The sequence below is a fragment of the Ixodes scapularis genome, unplaced genomic scaffold (genome assembly GCF_016920785.2).
Source record: "Ixodes scapularis isolate PalLabHiFi unplaced genomic scaffold, ASM1692078v2 PGA_scaffold5__190_contigs__length_132052651, whole genome shotgun sequence".
NCBI lineage: Eukaryota > Metazoa > Arthropoda > Arachnida > Ixodida > Ixodidae > Ixodes > Ixodes scapularis.
The window spans coordinates 109647665-109667850 of record NW_024609880.1 but is presented as its reverse complement, the minus strand read 5'-3'; the positions used below and the strand labels follow the sequence as shown (position 1 = coordinate 109667850).

General features: G+C 46.7%; 1 protein-coding gene across 1 annotated transcript in view; it reads right to left on the bottom strand.

The window, feature by feature from the left end:
* Positions 1-12120, bottom strand: part of LOC115320871 — a 31846-nt gene extending 19726 nt beyond the window's left edge. Inside the window, exon 1 of the mRNA XM_040214584.2 lies at positions 11947-12120. Within this exon, the coding sequence (XP_040070518.2) occupies positions 11947-12120 (174 nt within the window). The remainder of the gene's footprint in view (positions 1-11946) is intronic.
* Positions 12121-20186: the final 8066 nt, after the last annotated feature.

Here is a 20186-nt window from a genome sequence, read left to right as displayed (position 1 = left end):
CCATCTTCATTGGAAGTATCAGTCCAACAGATCAGGACCGAGGTTTTTGATGGACTTGAAGGGCTAAGAGTGGCGTTGATGATGTACTCCTATGGGGTTCCTCCATGGAAAAGCACGACAAGGAACCATTCGACAGCCTAAAGAGAACGCCGACTAACAAGCCAGTGCGAACAGGATTTGAACCCGAAAAGAGGACAAAACGGACGGGTATTGCATCACAGTATGGATTAGGAGCGGCAGTCCTACAGCTCAATGTGGCACTCCTACAGCTGAATGATAGAGAGCGGCGTACAGTAGCATATGCGTCAGGAGTGATGACCGACTGTGAAGTGCGACATGCATAAATTGAAAAATAGACGCTCTCCATAAAGTTTGCCTGTGCGAAGTTCTATGACTTTATTTACGGTCGTAAATTCGCACTGGAAACCCACCATCGACCATTGATCTGGATAGCAAAGAAAAGCATTAGAACCATGCCACATGCCACCTCGGCTGCAGCAATCTTGTATTCGTCGGATGAAGTTAGAGTTTGACCTGCGCTATCCACCTGAAAAGAACGTTGTGCTAGCCGACACATTGCCTCGGGCACCAGCGAAAGACGCGAAAACGAAAGCGGTAGAATTGGATGATGATGAAGTATACGCTGTCAACATAGTGTCCACAACACTGAGTCAAACGACATTTCAGAAACTGCAACAGGCCACGGAGAATGATGACGAACTAGAAGAAGTTACCGCACGCATCTACCAGGGTCAAGAACAATAGGGAGACCTCAAGGGCTGTACATCAAAGTTGACTCTGGTCAGCGGTGTCCTCTTAAGGAGCTCAAAAGTAGTTGTTCCTAAAGCTTGTCGTGCAGAGAAACTGAGAAGACTGCACGAAGGACACTTTGCCATGAGCGAATTCTGGCCAAGAATGAATGCCGACATTAAGTCATAGATATCAAAACGTGCAGCTTGTCAAACATTTGAATATCAGCAACCTGCTGAACCACTAATCATGAGAGATCTCCCTAGTGAAGCGTGGAAGAGGGTTGGAGCCGATCTGGTGCCAACATGCAGAATCGTCGTACCTCGTGATATACGACGCCTACACAAATTAACCTGAAATTGTGCATGTAACAAAATAGTGCTGCTGCAGTAATAGTCCATATGACAAGCGTTTTCGCCAGGCATGGAATCCCCGAAGATGTCTGCGCCGTCAATGGTACAGAACTTACAAGCAGAAAATTTGCAGCGTTTGCAAAATGGTACCATTTCGAACATATAAACCCGAGCCCAAGGTTTACAAGAGCAAATGGACTCGCAGAAAAAGGGGTCCGAGTAGACAAAATGAGTCTAAAGAAAACTCAGTATGCCAAAGAAGATTTTTGGTTAGGGTTGCTAAACTACAGGTGCACACCACTCGGGAATGGAGTTATCCATGGGACGACGATTGCGATCTTGATTGCTAGAATTCTCAGCAGCACAAGGACAAAAAGGGGTAAAACAGAAACAAAATGTCGGTACTGGTAGGCATTTGGAGCCACTCGGCACTAAACAGATTGTGCGTCTGCGCCATGACGAAACAGGGAAAGTCCAAGCACAAGTCAAAGAGCAAGTGGCGCCAAGATTTTATGTCGTGCAAGTTGAGAATGGCGCTTTGTAACGACGAAACAGGCAACATTTACTTGTAAGCAAGGAAGCATTTGAAGAAACCATCTCTCGGACGAAATGGACGTTCAGCCACAAGTGCCCAACAAGGGCAATGTGCAGCACCAGGAAAGTCATGATCATGAAAGTGAAATATTATATTCTCCTCCAGACCATCCAGCGCCGTTGGCTATGCAGCCTAGCACTAGAGTGTCATCGAAACCAAAGAAGAAGAAAGTAAAGGTTACGTATAATGAACAATTCAACCAGGCACGTTAGTCAAGCTGTGTTCCAAGTTTGTGTATTAGAATAGAAGATACATCATATCTGATGTTAATTTTCAGTTTCAGCCAGCTGTAAAGATCAGTCTGGCAACCTGATTAAGCCAGTTTCGTTACAAGACAAAATCAAAAGAGTACGGTTTAACGGGGTACGCAAATTCACAATATATGCTAAATGTTCCTAACAGCTCATGAGACAAAAACTTCAATTTATTACTGCTTGGGTATTTCCATAGACAAGACTAACAATAAAACTATTAGCCTCATAGAGGATCCAGGTATTTCCAGTGATCCCTGTCCTTCAGGGACTGTTACTGTTGACATGGTTTTATCAGAAGTGTCCAATTTTTGTGAGCGAGGAATACCAGATATGCTTGCGGACGAATGGCACCCTATTTATGCTTGTTCCTCCCATACCACCCAGCTTTCAATGGGACAGCCGAGTATGCGGAACGGATGATAGAGTAGAAGTCGAAGATGGCTGCATTGGGTAACTTTCATTTACAGATAGCCTGACTGCTGCTGTCGTACAAAACATGCCACATGAGGTGGTGGGCTGTAGTCCTGCTGAACTTTGATTGGTCCTGAGGCTCAAGATAGCGCTGGGCTTTCAGCGGCCAAATGTTTTAACCACAGCGAGTCTAAAGTAGCTTCATCACAGCGTGTAGAGCAACGGAACGTTGACTTTCCAAAGCAGGCATATACTGCGTTTACCGATAAGCCGGTAGTGTGGTGAAACCCGCACGCTCCTTGGACCAGTCGTTCGTCTCTCTTTCACCATGTAATCTCGCTTCCGTCCACGCACCCACGCAGATAGCACGTTCACATGACGAAAAATGTATTTATGAGATGTCAAATACTTCCACTGAACAGTCTTCCTTAGGGGTGAACTGTGTAATGGCGATTATCCTCACGTGTTTTTTTTATCATACATTCACGGTTTCGTGTTTAGACCACCAGGGGCTGTGAATATCTTATTCGCTTGAGAAGGCTGGCAAACGAACCTGCCACCACAGCTTTCTGTTCCAGCTGTTAGGTTCCATCGATTTTGCTGGAGTCGCCAATTGTGTCGACGTTCCTGCAATGGATACTAACGAAGTCGCTGTTGACACTAAAGCTGCTAGAAATGCGGTTCAACTGCAGTTCAACAGCAGCTCCTCGTGCGGGAAACGATTCCACCGCACTCTAACTGCAAATGTCATGGGTACTGACCTCGCAGCCTGTGCAAAGCCGTTGGTACAGCAACCGACTACAGGCCACCGATGTAGCTGAATACAGATGCCAGCAGTGCACATCGGTGCCTTTTTTATTTTCAGAATTCTTTGTTTTGTTTTTTAGTCTTTTATAACTGACAACTGTTTCTTGTTAGGGGGTAACAAGCGTTGTGACCTCGCTACTGCCGCAGAATCTCCAGGTAACATCATCGGCGATCTTTAAATAAACATGCCACAGCCGTGGATCAGCTGTGAGCAAGTTTTCTGGGACTCGCGTATTTCTTCAGTATTGATTTTAATCATACAATCATGACATTCGACTTCAGTTAGAATGAAAAAAAAATACCGTATTTCCCGGGCTATGGTCCGGGGACTATACATGATTAGAAGTTGAAACATTAGGGTGTGCGGAATATCTACGCGTGCAGACTGTGCAAAACTTTTGTTTTTCAAGATCGTTCATTATGACCAGACGTGACAGATCTTCTAAATGAGAGAGTATGTTAGCTATTATTTATTTGTAATACAAGCTGTTCTGTCAGAAACCTCTAAAGGTGTGCCGCCTATCAGAAGATTTTCGTGTCCACTAAGCACCAAATGCGGACTATGCACGGCGTACGAGCTACGCACGGTGAGCGCACTATCTAAGCAAAATCTTTCATTTTTGACCCCAGATTTGCCCCTGCGTTTGCGGACTATAGCCCGGAAAATACTCTGCAATGGGGATGATGGACAACTCTGGACATCCGCGGTATGTCTGATATGAGCATTTATTACATTCATCTGAAGTGTATCACTTTCTTAGTCTCAGTCTAGCATGTTCGATGCTGAAGACGGAAGATATATGGTGCGTCCGACACCGCGTTTACATGTGCCCCGAGGACGTTTCAAGAGGTCGTGTTTCCTACACGTGGCGAACACGCACGTAATACACCGCTCACCCTTTCTCTCCTTTATTCATGACGGCCTTGAATTGCAGAAGGTACTTGTAAGCTCACTCATGTCGTTGCTACTCGAAAAGAAATGCTCGTCGCCCTTCGTCCCTAGTTTGTATTCTTTCTGAGTCAATAAATTTTACCAACACGCTCTTCAGTTAATGGGAGGTTTCTGAGATTGCCTAAATATGGTGATAACTCCCTTTGTTGGCTCGAAGCATCCTAAAAATTCCCAGATCATAACGACACTTGGCCGATTTCCCGATTAAAAAAAAATTGCATTAGGCAGTTTGAGCTTCGCCTTCAAGAGTGGAACGCGATTGCTAAACATATAAAGTCGCGCTCGTTCCCAAGATGTGCAGCGCGTCGGCGTGTCCTAGCCGGTATCTTGTCTGGCGTCTTGTGACACCAGGTGTGACGTTTGACGTCACGTCTAACGTGACTGTGACGTCATGACCTTGTCGACCATAAGGATTTTCCGTCCCAGCGACACCGACGCTAACGCCGGCACCGGATTTTCTGTTACACGAGTTCCTAAACGCTGTCGCGTTAAAAAGTAATCAAAGATCGCATCACACCGAATTCATCTCCGACAATGGGAGGAGCATGTTCCGAAACGAGGACCACTGTCAGCCAATAGCAAGCGAAGGATCTTCGCGCCTACGACCGGCGGGACCGCGGAGTGATATCTCGAATGCGCGCTGCTCGCTGCCCATACCGCCCGGACTACGATTCAATCCAGCGAGCGCCTGCTCGAGCTCTAACAAGCAGAATCATCACTCGCAAAAAAGAAAAAAGATAAAAAAAAAACATAACGCGCTCTTTTTGGGATGGTTATTGCAGTATTATGTTCCCTCTCCTCCCAAAAAGGGAACAATTTTATCCATGATTGTAAACTTGAGACTGGGGCAGAAAAGAGAACACAACAGGAGGTAGTAAAAAAGGAGGCAACGTCTCAATGTTGAGACGTTGCCTCCTCTTTTACTACCTTCTGTTGTGTTCTCTTTTCTGCCCCAGTCTCAGGTTTACAATCATGTTCAACTTACACCAGCTTGCCTGCACTCTGACTATTTTTTCGTTAATTTTATCCAGTCTTTTTTGCTTTTATCTTCTACAAAAGCACACATATTTTGTAATAACGGCCTTTGCAATCTCAACAAAACGTCGTGTTTTCATTGGTCACATGTCATCCTGGCTGCCGGAACATTGCTCCTTCCGTCCCCGGAGATGATCTCGCTGTGTTCAATCTTTCATTGTTATTTTCATAGCAAAATCGGTCGCGCATCGATCTGATCTATGGATTTCTAGGATGCGCATAGCCCGCAGAGTAAGTTGTCGCCATATTTAGGCGATCTCAGAAACCGCGTTTAAAGGGCACATGAAACGAATTTTGGGTTGGGATGAATGATTTTAAATTGGGACTTTACTAATCGCATATCGTTTAGTTGGCCAAAAGAAAGAGGCTAGAAAGTTAAAAGCCAGCTTTTCGGTACGAAAATATGAAAATGTAGCGAACTATTTTGTACCTTCTTGCCTTCGAAAGCTCTCCGCCTTTTCACTATGATACATCCGCGGTTCTAAAAGCGCGTCACCGGCGCCAAACGGACGTAAGCAGAGCCCAGCTCACGCATTGGACACGAGAACTGCGTCACTCGGACGTATGCGCTCGTCAACAATAAATCCGTTGACGAATATTCGGATTTGCGTTCGTGGCCAATGAGTGCCCAGACGGAACTTATCGTTACTGGGGAATGACAAGTTCTATGGTGTGCATAAAAAGCACGGTGGAAGCTAGGAGTCATCGCACCAGTGCCGAAGGAATGTCCCGACCACGTGATTTCAAAATTCGCATTTGATTTGAGGATTAAAGCTAAGGAGGAAGAAGCACGAAAATCGTTTCATGACCCCTTTAAGGCCGGTTCTCACATGCAGCGAAGCGCTGATGCAGCGATGCTCACGTGTTGTCAGCTACTTATCGTCTGCCATGAGCAACGGTTTTGACGGTGGGATGCAAAGCTGGTGAACGCTCAGCACACGCTTAGCGCGAGGTCAGCGCTGCGCTTGTAGCGCTACGCGGTATGCGTGAACAGGTCTTTAAGTGAAAATATTCTGTTTATTCTGGAGCCGCGGAGCTCGAGCCGATGAGTAGCTCTGTCGCGTTCGTTGGTGCCGAGCACCGCTCTCTAATGTAGTAGGCGGGATCGCGGTTCGGGAGCCCGTCGGTGCCGCCACCGGCGGCCATTGCATGACACCAGGCAATACACGCCCGCCTAACGGAGAAACGCACAAAAGTAAGAATACTGAAGCATGTACGCTGTGCTCGGAGGCGAGTATTTTAAGGTGCGCTGTGTTCCTTATATCGGGTATTTGGAAATCAAATTGGTATTTGCCAAATGTTCGGACGCTGATTAAAAAAATCAAATGTACCGGAGCACCTACGGCTGAGCTGGCAAGCTTGCTCTCCTAGTGGAGTAAACAAAGGAACTTTCCGTCATGGAGACCGTCCTCGGGGCAGCCTAGAAGTTGATGTATGACCAAGAAGTTCCATCTCGACAGCGACTTTCGGGGAGTGAGCAAATTCCGCGTAGCAAAGCCTTCGAGTTTGTCGACTGCTAAACCCAACACAACGAAACCGCCACCGACTCCGCGGTAACTCTAGGTCTGTCACTATTGAAACTCTCGCCTCGTTGAGCTGAACTACAGCGGAGCCACTCTCCACCACAAAATATTTATTGACAAGAACTGCAAGGGGCTGTCAGTTTTAATGTTTTTACGCAAGCTATTTGACGGGCTTATCGAAAAGCAGCCAAAAGTTTCACTGCCGACAAAAACTTGGAAAAGGGAGAAACGGCATTTTTTCTCGTTCTTCCCATAGAGTCCCACGGATTGGCTGGTGTCAATCAATGGCCGCCGGTAGCGGCACTCGGCCCCAGCTGCCAAGGCCGCGGTCCGCAATCCAGCCTATTGCAAGAGAGATCAGTGGTGCCGAGTCTACACGTCTAAACTAATGGGCGCCCGAGCTCTGTGGTGGCCATCTGCTCGAGCATGTTGTTACCGAAATCGCAAATCTCCCGTTTTTTTTTTTGGTGGTTTTTAGTATGCTTACTAGGTGGCGCCAGAAGCAGTCCAGTTTTATTTTAGCGTTTTTTATACGTCCACTTACTGCGTAAAAAAACCATACCCACTATGGCTAGTAGGAAAGTAACCGCTCCCTAAAATGGCGCTGCTAACACAGCCACTCAGTTCTTTCGCTGCCTCTTTCAAATACCGATTCCTACGAGGAAAGCCGCGTTGCTTCCGTACACACGAAGTACTGATGGATACGCCGAAACCGCGCGTTCTCGTGTCTAACGCTGCTTCTTGCGTGAAAGAGGTGAGAGTTACAGTCCGGAACGACGGCCGGGTCGGTGTCGGAGCGATTTGTCGTGCTTCAAATTTTTAAGCCCATGGGCGATAACATATTTCTTTATTTGAATACTATCCGGTCTTGGTGAAAATGCAGCCGGAATGAGGTCCCGGAGGTCGGGTGAACCGATACGCCGATTGGAACTTGTGTACAGAGAAAGACGTGGCATGATGCAGTCTCTTCCAGTGTCGCGTAATCGCCGTACTGTATATGGTGTCGGTGCTTCGGGGCGGGTGCCTGCCGCGGTTTAGCGCGCATGGAAGACTAAGGATGGCCGTGTGCAACCTAGGCTTTCACGCTGGCGAAAAGACGTTTAATACGCTGGGCCTCACTCCTAGCTCCCGCCTCACGTCAAGCGGCCGCCATTTTATGAGGACGTCGCAAGAAGCAGCCGTATAGATGTGCGACCGCGGAAGGAAGTACACGTTCAAAGGAGTTTATTTCACATAAGACCTCGCGCATAAAAAATACACCAAGCCATACGTGCCCGCCCTGTCAAAACCGTTTACGCGTCCAGAGGTGCCGATTTTTGCTAACCATGCAGTCTTTCTGCACGCGCAACAACCGCGCTAATGGCGCATTCACACTGGAAGCGGATCAGCGAGCGACCCCGTTCAGACACACCGAGAGGCGGTTGGCGGTTTCTCGGCGATCACGCGTAATCTTTTGAGACTTGCGTTTGGCAACCCTGTTGTACAATTCAAAATCCACTTTAATTGAAGATCCAAAGCCAAAGTTTTGCTATTTTTTCACTCGGAATATTTTTCTCCGGGATGTTCGCGCGCATCACGAGTTCAGGCAGCGAAAAAAGAAGCATGGACACGACAAACTCGCCTGTGATTCCCTCGACTTCACCCACAAGCAAAGCCAAGCTAGGCGCGCCTTGCTGACTCAGAACAGGATGCCCCCGACCTTTTCTTCGAAGCGGACCCTACCCGCATGAATAGCTGACCTTGTTTTCGGGATAGAGGGCCAGTTTTCCCCCCCTCGGCCCTCGTTGTTGTGAGCGGTGGGGTGAACCGTGGTGCGGGGGAATGTGTTCGTTGCTAGCCGGTCGTGGCTTCGTTGGTGGCGGAATCTCCTCTCGTCACTCGCTCGTCGATCGAGTCCACTGTTTGCTTGACATTAAGCTCAAATAAACGCCGTATGGATTACCTCAGCATTGTCTGGTACGTACGCTTTATTCCTTGAGTAGGTTCCCTTTATTTATTTTAGTAGTAACCGTTACAGCTCGAGCTAGCGCAGGTACCCTGCCCCCTCCGCGGTAATGCGTTGGCTACTCAATCAAGCTCACGACGTCTCTATCGGCCTTCGTGGTGGTCATGGACGGTGTCGAAGGCTTTCAATAGTTTACGCGAATGTCCTAGTGGGTAGAAAAGCTGACATTTCGGTCGACCAGGGGCGGGCTCCGACGTTCTACAGGCAGAGATTAACAAGGCAGCCAGCTTGGGCTATGACACCCGGAATAATAAACAAACGCTTACCCGAACCAAAATACCGGTGCGAAGCCCGTTAAAATTACTAGTCAATTCTTTTTGCGGCGGATTCAAGTGACAGACGTGAATATCAAGTTTCTCCGTTGATTTGTCGAAAGCTAAGACTACAGCGCTAGGACTAGAGCGCCTTGGACGCCTCACCAGCGACAAGTGCCATCTTGTTTCGAAAGTCACTGACGTCACGTCGCGTTGTGATTGGTTGCCGCTTTGCGGTTCGTAAAAGCGGTTGGGAGATATCGGCCCCGAAGCGGTTGGCAAAAACGCGCTCCAACCGCTCGATCCTAGCCGAGTTGAGAACGCGAGGATCCGCTTCGCGAACGCGGATCCGCTTCCAGTGTGAACGCACCATAAGAGTCTGTGCGAGCAGAGCACGAGGTGGCACTAGATACCTCGTGAACTGGCGCCTGCCCCCTGTGAACTAAAGTCATGGCGGATCATGGCACTGGAAGCGGATCGGCAGCCGCAAAGCGGATCCGCGCATTCTCAACCGCAAAGCGCCTGGAATTGAGCGGTTCGGGCGCGCTTTTGCAGACCGCTTCGGGACCGATTTCTCCCGACCGCTTTCCCAAAGTGCGAAGCGGCAACAAACCTCAGCTCGACGCTTACGTGACTTCGGTGACTTTTGAAACAAGATGGCATCTGTCGCTGGGGGGGCGTCCAAGGTGCTGTAGTCCTAGTGTTGAAGCAGGTAAAGAAACAAAGAAACGTGATGTTGACGTCCGTCACTTGAATCCACCGCGAAAAGAATTGACTCGTAATCTCAACAGTCTACGCTCCGGTTTTTATATTCGGGTAAGAGTTTTTCTTTTTTAATTTTTTTTTTATTCGAGGTGTTAAAGCCCGTCGCCCTCTGCCTTGTTAGTCTTAGCCCGTAGGAGATCGGAACCCACTCCCGATCGATCGAAATGGCAGCTTTTGTGACCACTAAGACAGTCGCGTGAACTACTTAAAGCCTTCGGCACAGTGCGTGACCACCACGAAGGCCAAGAGAGACGTCGTGAGCCCATTAGCGTAGCCAACGCATTACCACGGATCTGGCAATAACCTGCGCTAGCTCGACCTGTAACGTTTACTACAACCAAAAGAAGTAAGGGGACCCACTCAAGAAATAAAATGTACTTGTATGACGATGTATAAGAAATCCATACGGCATATATTTGAACTTAATATCAGACAAGTAGTCTCGTTCTGCGTACGAGTGACAAGAGGAGAGTCCGCCACCAACGAAGCCACAACCGGCAAGCACCGAACACATTCCTCCGCCCCACGATCCACCAGTGCCGCTCATAACTCCGGAAATAGTAAGAGCGAACAATGCGGAGGAAAAGGTTTCCTTTTATACCCCCCTGCCCCCCCCCTCCCCCCCCCCCCCCCCCCCAAAAAAAAAACAAAAAAAAAAAATGTCTGCTATTCATGCGGGAAGGGCAACTTGGAATAAAGTGTCGGGAGCATTCTCTTCTGCGTCAGCAAAGCGCACCTGCGCCTGGCTGGGCTTTGCTTGAATACGAAGTCGGGGAAATCGCCGGAGGGGTTTGTGGGTACACGTCTCTTTTTTCGCTGCCCGAAACTCGTAATGCGAGCGAACAACGACAACCCGGAGAAAAATCTTTAGAGTGCTGAAATAGCTCTCTGTGGTCTCCAACCAGTCTCCGACAGCGTTGCGAAAAACTGTCGGTCGTCTCTTCTCTCCTCCCTTCTTTCTCTCTCGCTCCTTCAGCGCTCTCCTCCTTTTCATTTACTTTTCTCCTCTCCGGCGCATTCGCCGCCACACCCACTGGCCAAACTCTCCTAATACACGGCTCTGCCGCCAACGACCGGGCATACGGCGCCGAGAGCCGGCGTCTTAGGAGACGATCTTTTTGACTCAAAAGCGGGGCGCGTTCCGTCGGCGGCGACAGTCGCAGAAACAAAAACAGGCGCGGTAACAACAAGGAACTACAGTGGCTTAAATCGGGTAGTGTGGTTATCGCGTAGCATCCACCATGCATCGGGAACGGCCGCTCCTTGGGAGACGGTGTAGGTGGCGCTTCGATCCGCAGCTCCTTTGGGTGCCTCAATCGGCCGGCAGATAGAGGAATCCTAACACGCTTCATAACTAATATAAATACCTCAAAAACAATTATTTGTTTCCAGCGAACTTCCAACGACATGTTTTGTGTTTGAAGGAGAATAAAACTGTGAAGCTAGAAAACGACAGTGTAGTCGACAGTTGCGAATCGGCCGGAGCTGGCCGGAGCCAAGCTGGCCAAGAGGCCAAGCCGGAGCCATAGCCGGAACGACGGTGCTGCAAGCGCCAGCGCCACCCGCGGCCGTCTTCCAACGCTGTGCCGCTTCTCCGGTTTCGTTCGTTACACTACCCTGTTTAAGCCACTCTAAAGGAGCTGCGGTTCTTTGTCTGCTAAAGACGCCGGCTCTCGGCGTCGTATGCTCGTTCGTTTGCGGCAGCTGGCGTCGCGACCGCTTGCGCCATCTCTTGTCTCCCGTGCGAAACGGTACCGTGTTGTTTGAAGACCGGTGGCGTCGCTGCGTTTCCATAGGAGCTAAGCATTTTTCTTTCTTTACTTTTTCCTCAGTAAGTTCGCTCTAAACAAATTTTAGAAAAACAAAAAAAGCACCATCTGTGGGCAACGCCGCACAAAGTCGTAGCGCGATAGGTTAAGAAACCGAATTTTGCGGCCGTTTTGAAGAGCCTGGCGTCTTCTTGAATCACCCTGTAATATTTACTCATTTAGTGGTTTTCGTCGTTCGATGACATTCAGAGAGTGTCTGATTGGAATCATATATTTATCTTCAATCATTAAAAAGGTCATCAACATATTTTTGTTAAATGACTGATTGCTCCTGAGAATTATCGACCTATAATATGTCCCCCCGACCGTAAAACTCACATGTACAGTCCGCATTAGAGTAGCTTTCATGTCTTTTTTTTTAAACATATGTGTAAGGCCGTAAAGAAATCAGCCTGTATTTCTTAATCACATACCTTCCATGCATCTTGCAGGGGCCCAAGTCCTGGGTAGTTGAATGTCGGTCGGTTATTTGGGTTTCTTATGGTCATATTTTTCGTCCAGTGAAAGCTGGGTGTCCAGGCCTCCATCGTAGGCCACACCGTAGTTGCGATGACACACGCGAACAGCACAGCGTAATGCAAGCCCATTGCAGAGGAGGCTTTTCACATTCGCTACAGCTTCGAGATCGACTGAACAGTGCTTAAGTAATATAAGAAGTTTGTGTTTTTTTTAATTTTTTTTTAATTTTAAAGTACAGCTGTATCGGATATAGCTGACATGTTTGACAAGACTCCGTTGAGAGCTAAGCATTCTTCAGAGAGCGCCGTTGGTTACGTCAGGAGCGACTTCACAAAATCGATGAAACAGGTGTTCGCCATAAACAGCAGAATACAAAAAAAAAAAATATTCCAGAAGTAGCTTTGTAAAGCAATTATGAATTTCGTTTTTACCGACGCCGTCGTTGCTTTGGTGTCTGTGGTTGCGGCAAACACAAACGCCTGTAACAGCATTAAAGCGACATACCCGACATTCATATTTCGCCGTACACGTTTGAATAAACCCAAAAATTAACTGACGCGATGAAGAAAAAAACTGTAATTGTGCGGCGGATGGGCGTATTCCAGATCAAGACAATCACCCTAAGTCTTTATCGCACCCCGGCTCGCACTGGCGTGGGACATTTATGATCAGGAACAAGGAAACGAGATACGACGTGGCTAACTATGGACATGAAGTCCTATGCAACACAATGCTTGGCGGAACCCAATAGCCTTATTACCGCTCAGGAAACCGATTACATTTCGGTATTTTTTCTGATATCAACGCCCACGAAGAAATCATAACACGAGTACAGTGAGCGTAGTAAGTCACACGCCTAGCATTTCTTAAGCCGTCAGTGACTACATATAGGCTGTCCCAAGTCACCAGGCTCGAGCTAAAACAGACCGTAAAAATCGACGCCTGCATGCAGCAATCTAATTTCCTTCTCTTCGAGTTCACAATGTTTTAGTGAATACTGAAATCTAGTTTGATCTAAGTGAAGAAGACCATGCCACACAAATTGGAGTTTCAATGTAACAGTAGTAACCAATTACTATGCTCCAAGTCATTAAAGATATTTAAAAATCGCATGATATCGCATGTGATACACCGACAAAATTCAGACTTCACTCATAACACCATATATTTAAAAGAAATACTAAAGTAAAAATTGGAAGCCAAGGAAGGAAATTCATCCGAAAGTAATTTTTAACTTGTTACTTAGACCTGATATTTTAACTCGCAAATGACACCAGTAATAGACGAAGTGAATGGAAGTTTATACTTCACACATGATTTGCTGACGTATGCGTATGGCCCGCCGTCTCAGAAGTAACCATCTTGATACCGCAGTCTACATCGTCTCTGACAAACACAAAACAACTCGGCGTTTGCGAATGCATACGCTCGCGACCAAGTGCACATATTCAACATGGTCAACCCTATGTTGGCTTTCTGCACCGAAGCTGCATTTAGGCCCAGGTTAGTATATGTGAATCATGCATCCGCGGCCCGTCGAGGCCGTCACAAAACATGAATGTCACGGTCCTCTAACCAACGATGCTAGATTCGTTTCCAAAGAAGCTTAGCAGACATCCACGAGGTGCAACTTTCTAAGAGTTTATTGGTTGGAAGATTAGTTTTCCAGCACTTACCAAGAAAATAGTGATGCTTCTGGGGTGCTGATATAACAGAGGCCACCTCTGAGCAATAAAGTTAGAGTTAATACTCTAAAACTTTTAAAGTTCGCGACCCCTTCATTTTCATGAATTTCGCGAATGAAAAAATCCTTGAAATTTAATAGCACGCAAAAATTTCGGTCCTAAAGAGTTTTACGGCAGGCGTCTGGAATTCGCGAAATTTAGTTGCGCGATTATGTCCTCTGTGACACCTCTAAGGACGCCTCCAACGATCTTTCGACTGGTTAAAAACTTGAATTGAGACTGACCTCAGACAAAATATTAAAACAGAGAAACAGTCACGTTGGCCAAATTCGCATGATTTTGTAAGTTATACGCAAATTGTAACCACGAAACCCACGATGTGCATGGCACCACCGTTGGCAGGCGCGAAGCGAACTGCGCTCTCTCCGAAGACCCACCATATTGTCTCTATACAATAGTGACTCTAACTTTGACAGGCCTTCCTCATATTGAAGAAGGTGTGGGAGATGATAGCCGAACTCGTTTTGGAAAGGTCACCGCAGTAGCTGGAACTCGGCTCCGCTGGGTGGTGGGCTTAATGAGGTGTTGTTTATTTTGTTTCCACATATTTCGAACTTAATTTTTTTAAGTTAATAACTCTCAAAGATCTATATGAACTACTTTTATAAAGAATTAAGATGGTTAACACAATTATACTTATTATTTTTCTTTCAGAAGGAGGTAGGATAATGCCATCAGCCGCGCGCGTTTAACGCCACACAGCTCCACCATACATCTAAGTGTTATCTACCCCATCGTATTAAAATGTGATACACTACTATTTTGTGTTTGGTCTTTGTTCCCTCAGTCTCCCAAACCACTAAGAAGGCGAATAAAAAAAAGGCTAAGAAATCATTGCAGGTGAATTTCAAGGAGGAAGATGCATGCTCAATACTTCAGCTTGCTGGTTTCTCTAAATTAAAATATGGAAATTGAGATGCGTTTTTAACCACTTTCTTTTGAAAATGCTCCAAAGTGTTACTGATTAATATTTTGTACCTCATTAGGACAGAAACGACACAACACCATGCTTCACTGCTTTTTGTTTACCCGGGCAGTGTTTTTTCTGGTTTCAAAATATCTTAAATAGCCATGAATAAGGGCAGCCATTTTAGCCTAGTGTGTAGAAGGTTATATAAGAGACTCTGGTATTTATCACGGCATTTTCAGCGCGGCCATTTGACGGCTGAGAAAGCCTCGTGGTTGCAACAGGGATGCTTAATTAAGTGTGAAAATGGTCGTATTCTTCGTTTGTTTTTGTCTGCTTGGTTGTGAGGAAGAATTCGAGAGCGGCAGAAGCTTGTATTCAAAGCGCAAAATGCCGTTTGTGAGAGGTCAGTTACTTGCATAGTCTCGCATTTTACTTTCGCTTTTCACTTTTTTGGCAGAGAACAATAATTGTCTGTCGCAACTTAGATGCCAGCATTAAAGCTGTCCCGAGGAGGTTTCTGAGATCGTCCAAATATGGCAATAACTCACTCTGCTGGCTCTAAGCATCCTAAAGCCTCTAAATCATGACGATACGCGCCCGACTTTCCTGTTTCAAAAGCGATCAAAGCTCGCAACACACCGAGGTCATTTCCGGCGTTGGGAGGAGCATGTTCCGGAACCAGAACCACTGCCAGTCACAGGGCGTGTTTCTCTTACACTCGTCCCCAGCCACCTGGTAGGCATACCCGGAAAGGGCGACAAAAAATTGTGAAACATTTGAACCTGCAAATGGTAAAAAATAGAAGGCAGACGAAACTCGGATGAGTGATGGCTATGCTTCTATCCTAAATCCATCATATTGGCGTGGCGACGGCAAAACAAAGTTTTCGCCAATACTACAAGTGACGATATTTGAAGATGACGGCGCCTTTGTGATATAGGCCTGTAGCAAGCGAAGGATGTTCGCGCCCCCAACCGGTGGAACCTCGAAGTATATCTCGAATGCGCGCGGCTCGTTGCTGATACAGCCCGGTCTAGGATTCAACCCAGGGAGCGCGCGCTCGAGAGCTGGCGAACGGACACATCACTCCCGCGGAAGACAAAAAAAAAACAAAAAAAAAAACAGAGTGCATTGTTTTTGATACGATTGTTGCAGTATCATGTTCGCTCTCCTTGAAAAATTAGATCTTTCGACTGCTCTTATTTCCTTTTATCATCTACAAAATCATACGTGTTTTGTAATAACAGCGTTTGCAATCTCAACGAAATGTCCCGTTTTGATTGGTCACATGTCGTTCTGCCTGCCGGAACAATGATCCTCTCATTGCCGGAAATGACCTCGGTGTGTTCGATTTTTGACTGCTAATTTAATAAAAAAATCGGCCACGCATCGCTATGATTTCACGATTTCTAGGATGCTTATTGCCCGCAGAGCAGACTCGTGCCAATCTCAACTACTCTACTCAATATAGTGTATTTCAAATACACTTTCAAGCATCTTGGTATCTTGTAAACACCTTTGTTGGAGAGTATTTGATACTCTATTTTAATTAATATTCTAAGTATCTAGTACTAATTTTCTCAAAAACATTTTTCACATTCCGCCATTTTCCGAGTTTTTCCGCATCAAGTGGCATGGGCGTGGCGAGCAAAAGTAAACATTCTTTTGAGCAACCAAATCCTCTTGCTAGCTCCGATAAGCTACGATGACTTAAACTGAGCTCGTGAAAACATCGCTATTGTGCCAATTGTTACTCATACTTCACAGCAAAGTTCGTACAATGAAGGTTTCCCCCTCACCTTCCCAAAGGCGGGTTTCGTTTCCATAGAGTTTCCCCCCAAAAAATCCTCAAAGTGAACGTGTGGTTTTACGGAAGTAAATATTCTACCCTGAGTCGCATCCCAGACCGGGAATCGACCTACGACAACCATGCAGACTTGAGTGTCAAGAAAATAACAAATAAGAAAAAAGAGAAGTGAACAAAAAAAAAAATTTTTGTTTTGTTTTTGTATATTTAACCCGCTAGGGGCAAACGGCGAGGTTTTCTTTAGTTTCTTTTCTTTTTCTCTTCACTCTGTCAACTACTGCTCTCGCGAACACTGTCGGTGAGCAAACACTGATAACTAGAGAACAGCACAGGAAACGCATTAAAAGCTGGATGACCTCTCAAAATGCCAACAAAGCGTCTCGCAACGCTCAGTGCCTTTCTGAATTCAACCTAATAGAAAAAGGTGCGACCACTGCTGTGGCTATTATGTGGGTTTTCTTTGTGATCCATTCACTCATATCTGTATCCCAAGTTCGTTTATAGTGAACTCCCCATATGGGGAATATGGATTGTAGTTAAAGGATGCGTCTAAGGTGCGCCCATTACGTGATATTAAGGGATGTCACTATTGGCGAGGCGCTCTGACCCGTTTGTCACCCTCACACATCGATTTTTATCCAACACAAGGACTGTGCACAAGCCCGCAGGCCTTGTGGGCACGTTCATGTCGTATTTTTTTAATAGAGCGCGGGGCACAGTGTAATGTAAAAATAACAACAATTAGAGAAGTGCAAAAATACTCCAACAGCCGGGAGACGTCATAATTAAAGTAACAGCACCACCTTGAGATAAAAATTTAATAAAATTTTTTTTTCTGCTATGTCAGATCGGTGGTCTTAGTTTAATTATAATTAGTGAAGTGATGTTAAGCGCCGGATCTCTCCCGAAAGCAGTCGTCAGAGGATGCGAGCTTGACCCACATGGGCTTTTGTGCTGAGCTGGGCACCGTGCATGTTGCATTGTTCATGTAGGCTGGAGTGGCAACCAAAAAAATGACGGCATCTCCACGCGGTGAATGATGCTGATTGGGGTGAAGCTCTGGTGGTGCTGATGATACTGATTTTATTGTTCGCAGGTAGTGCTAATGGTGCTGATTTTTTTATTGCTCATAGGCAGTGCTGAGTTCCGGGTTGCGTTTCGACTTCATTATTACGGCTTTATGGACGGTGAAATCCAGAGACAGTGGTTCTAGCGGATCAACTCGGATCCGCTAGAAGCCGTGGGAACGCATCTCCACCGCTTAAGTCAGCGGTCCATGTCAGAAATAGATTGTGTGGTATGAAACCTGGTTATATACGCATTTGAGCATTTGACCGCAGCGCCCTCTCGTCTATAAACGTTGAGCCCATGCATGCAAAGTTTAACGCGACTATATACGCATTTGACCGCAGCGCCCTCTACTGTATAGACGTTGAGCGGCTCCATGCAACGTTTCGTCCATGACAGAAACCCCAGCTCTTCTCTTACTATCACATCTACTCGTCGTGCAGTCGTGGCCGAGTGGTTAAGGCGATGGACTAGAAATCCATTGGGGTCTCCCAGCACAGGTTTGAATCCTGTCAACTGCGCAGACATTTTTTTCTTTTTATGTGAGCACGGACGCCGGCCGGACGGACGGACTGACGGACGGACAAGGCTAGACCCTAAAAAGCTTCGCCCCTAAAAAGCCTTTCCTCTCCCTCACAGGGGAACACAAACTCCAGCCGAACGCTGACACCGCGTTTGATGAAGTCAGCCGAGCGCTGAGTCATTGTATTTGTTGTCCCCATCCATGTAGTTCTAAAGTTAACCGCTTGAGGCGCCATGGTCTGATTTCGTCCCCAGTAGCTAGAGCAACCTCATTCTTTTTGTCCCAGAAATGTTTTGTAACGTCTCTCAGTGATATTGCCACGCGCGTTGCCTAGCGAGCGCGTGGCCGAATGATCACTGCGCTTGGCTGTCGCGCGGAGGTTCTCGGGCGGAGGCTCCGGTTAGGATACCAGAGAGCGGACTCCTCTTTTACTAATTCTTTCAAGTTGACATTCTCGTAAGTTCGAGAACCTTGACGTGTGATCGAGTTACGAATGTTCTACGCGCGGAAATTTCTACGCCGAATTATCCAGAAACTCACACGGTAAGGATGGTCGCCGTCAAAATGGTCCCGGCCAAAATGGTCCCCGACAAAATAGTCCCGGACAAAATGGTCCCAAGTGCCAACCCGGACAAAATGGTCCCAGGCGAATTTATCAATACTTCGAGAGCTCTGAATAGGACAAAATAGTTTGGTACTTTGAAATTTATTTCGTCACACGTTCAAGAATAATATCAACGGTTGCATTATAATCATGTGAAACAAATTTTTAAGCTCTTCTATCTATACCATGTAGCTCCATTTCTCGAACGTTCTTGATTTCTACCGATACATCCCACGTGCGTAATAATATTTTTCTATCGCCAGAACCTGTTCTTTCAAACGGGCCTTGAGGGGGAGGGTGTGGGAGCCGAGGGTGAAAGACGAGACAGAGGGCTCGTGACCGGCGGTCGGCGGAGAAGTCACGAGCTGGCGCGAGAGAGTGCGTGCTGAGCGAGGCTGGAGCTGGGTAAGAACGACGGGGCCAGGCTGCTTGGCCTGGCCCATGGCGAACCCCGGGGCGGTCCACCAGCGAGGTTCCAAGTCCGGACCGGTGGAAACGGCGAGCCCTGGCCATACCGACCTGAGCTATGACGATCCCCGGGTGGTTCCGCAGTGATAATCAGGCTGTGATATCCCTGGACAGCTAACCTACGCAGCGCTGGAGTGGGAAGGACGATCCGCAGGCCTGGACACGGACTCCGACTGCGAGCTCTGAACGACGGGCGACAACAAGGGTCGCCGTGTCTGGACTGCCTGCTCTCGACGACGAGCAACCGGGAGGTACAGTAAACCCATTCGCTGTCTTCTCATTGAGTTATGTCACTCCCTGGGTGACGAGTGAAACTCATACCGATTGGGCGGCGAATATTAGGAGAGGGACTTCCAAAAAGAACCCCACAACCTTTAAGAGAGAGAATTTTGACCAGGATATGATATACAATATTTTCGACTCCATTTTAGTTTCAAAGCTATCTTAAGATTTTTTCGGCACCTGTACATATTGCAGATCTTTAAGTACCCAGTTTTTTTCTTTTGGCAACACATCTTTTTTTCTGTATCATAATTTAATGAAACCGAGCATTTTTTGAGTTCTGCATGCTCAGTCAAAACTTAGAAACCACTAAATTGTTAAGATGGAAATTGTTACGATGCCAGACACTCCTCAAAAAATGTCGGAACCAATTTCATCTAGTGAGCACACGTCACATGAAAATAAACACCATGACTGGCAAGGTAAATGGAGTAACTGCAACTGCCGTGTTCATTGAAGAGCAATCGCACTTGCCGAAATTTGTTTTCTCAGGCATGTCAAATAGGTCACACATTCTTCTTAGGCTTTTTATATATTTTTTGTAATCAGTTTTCCTTTTTCCCGACAGAAAAGTATGCAATCCTGTGATGCATTTCAATTATTTTTAACCAGACAATCCCATTTTGCAAACAGAGAGGCGTCGCTCGGCGTCTGGAACACGGAGTTTTTCTCTTTGCATGATTTGTAATAGACGTTGCACTCTGGTCCAAATCACCACCACTCTGTAATTTTCTTCGCAGTATTTGACACCGTAGAGAGTCCCTTGACTCTTCGCCACAGCTAGCAT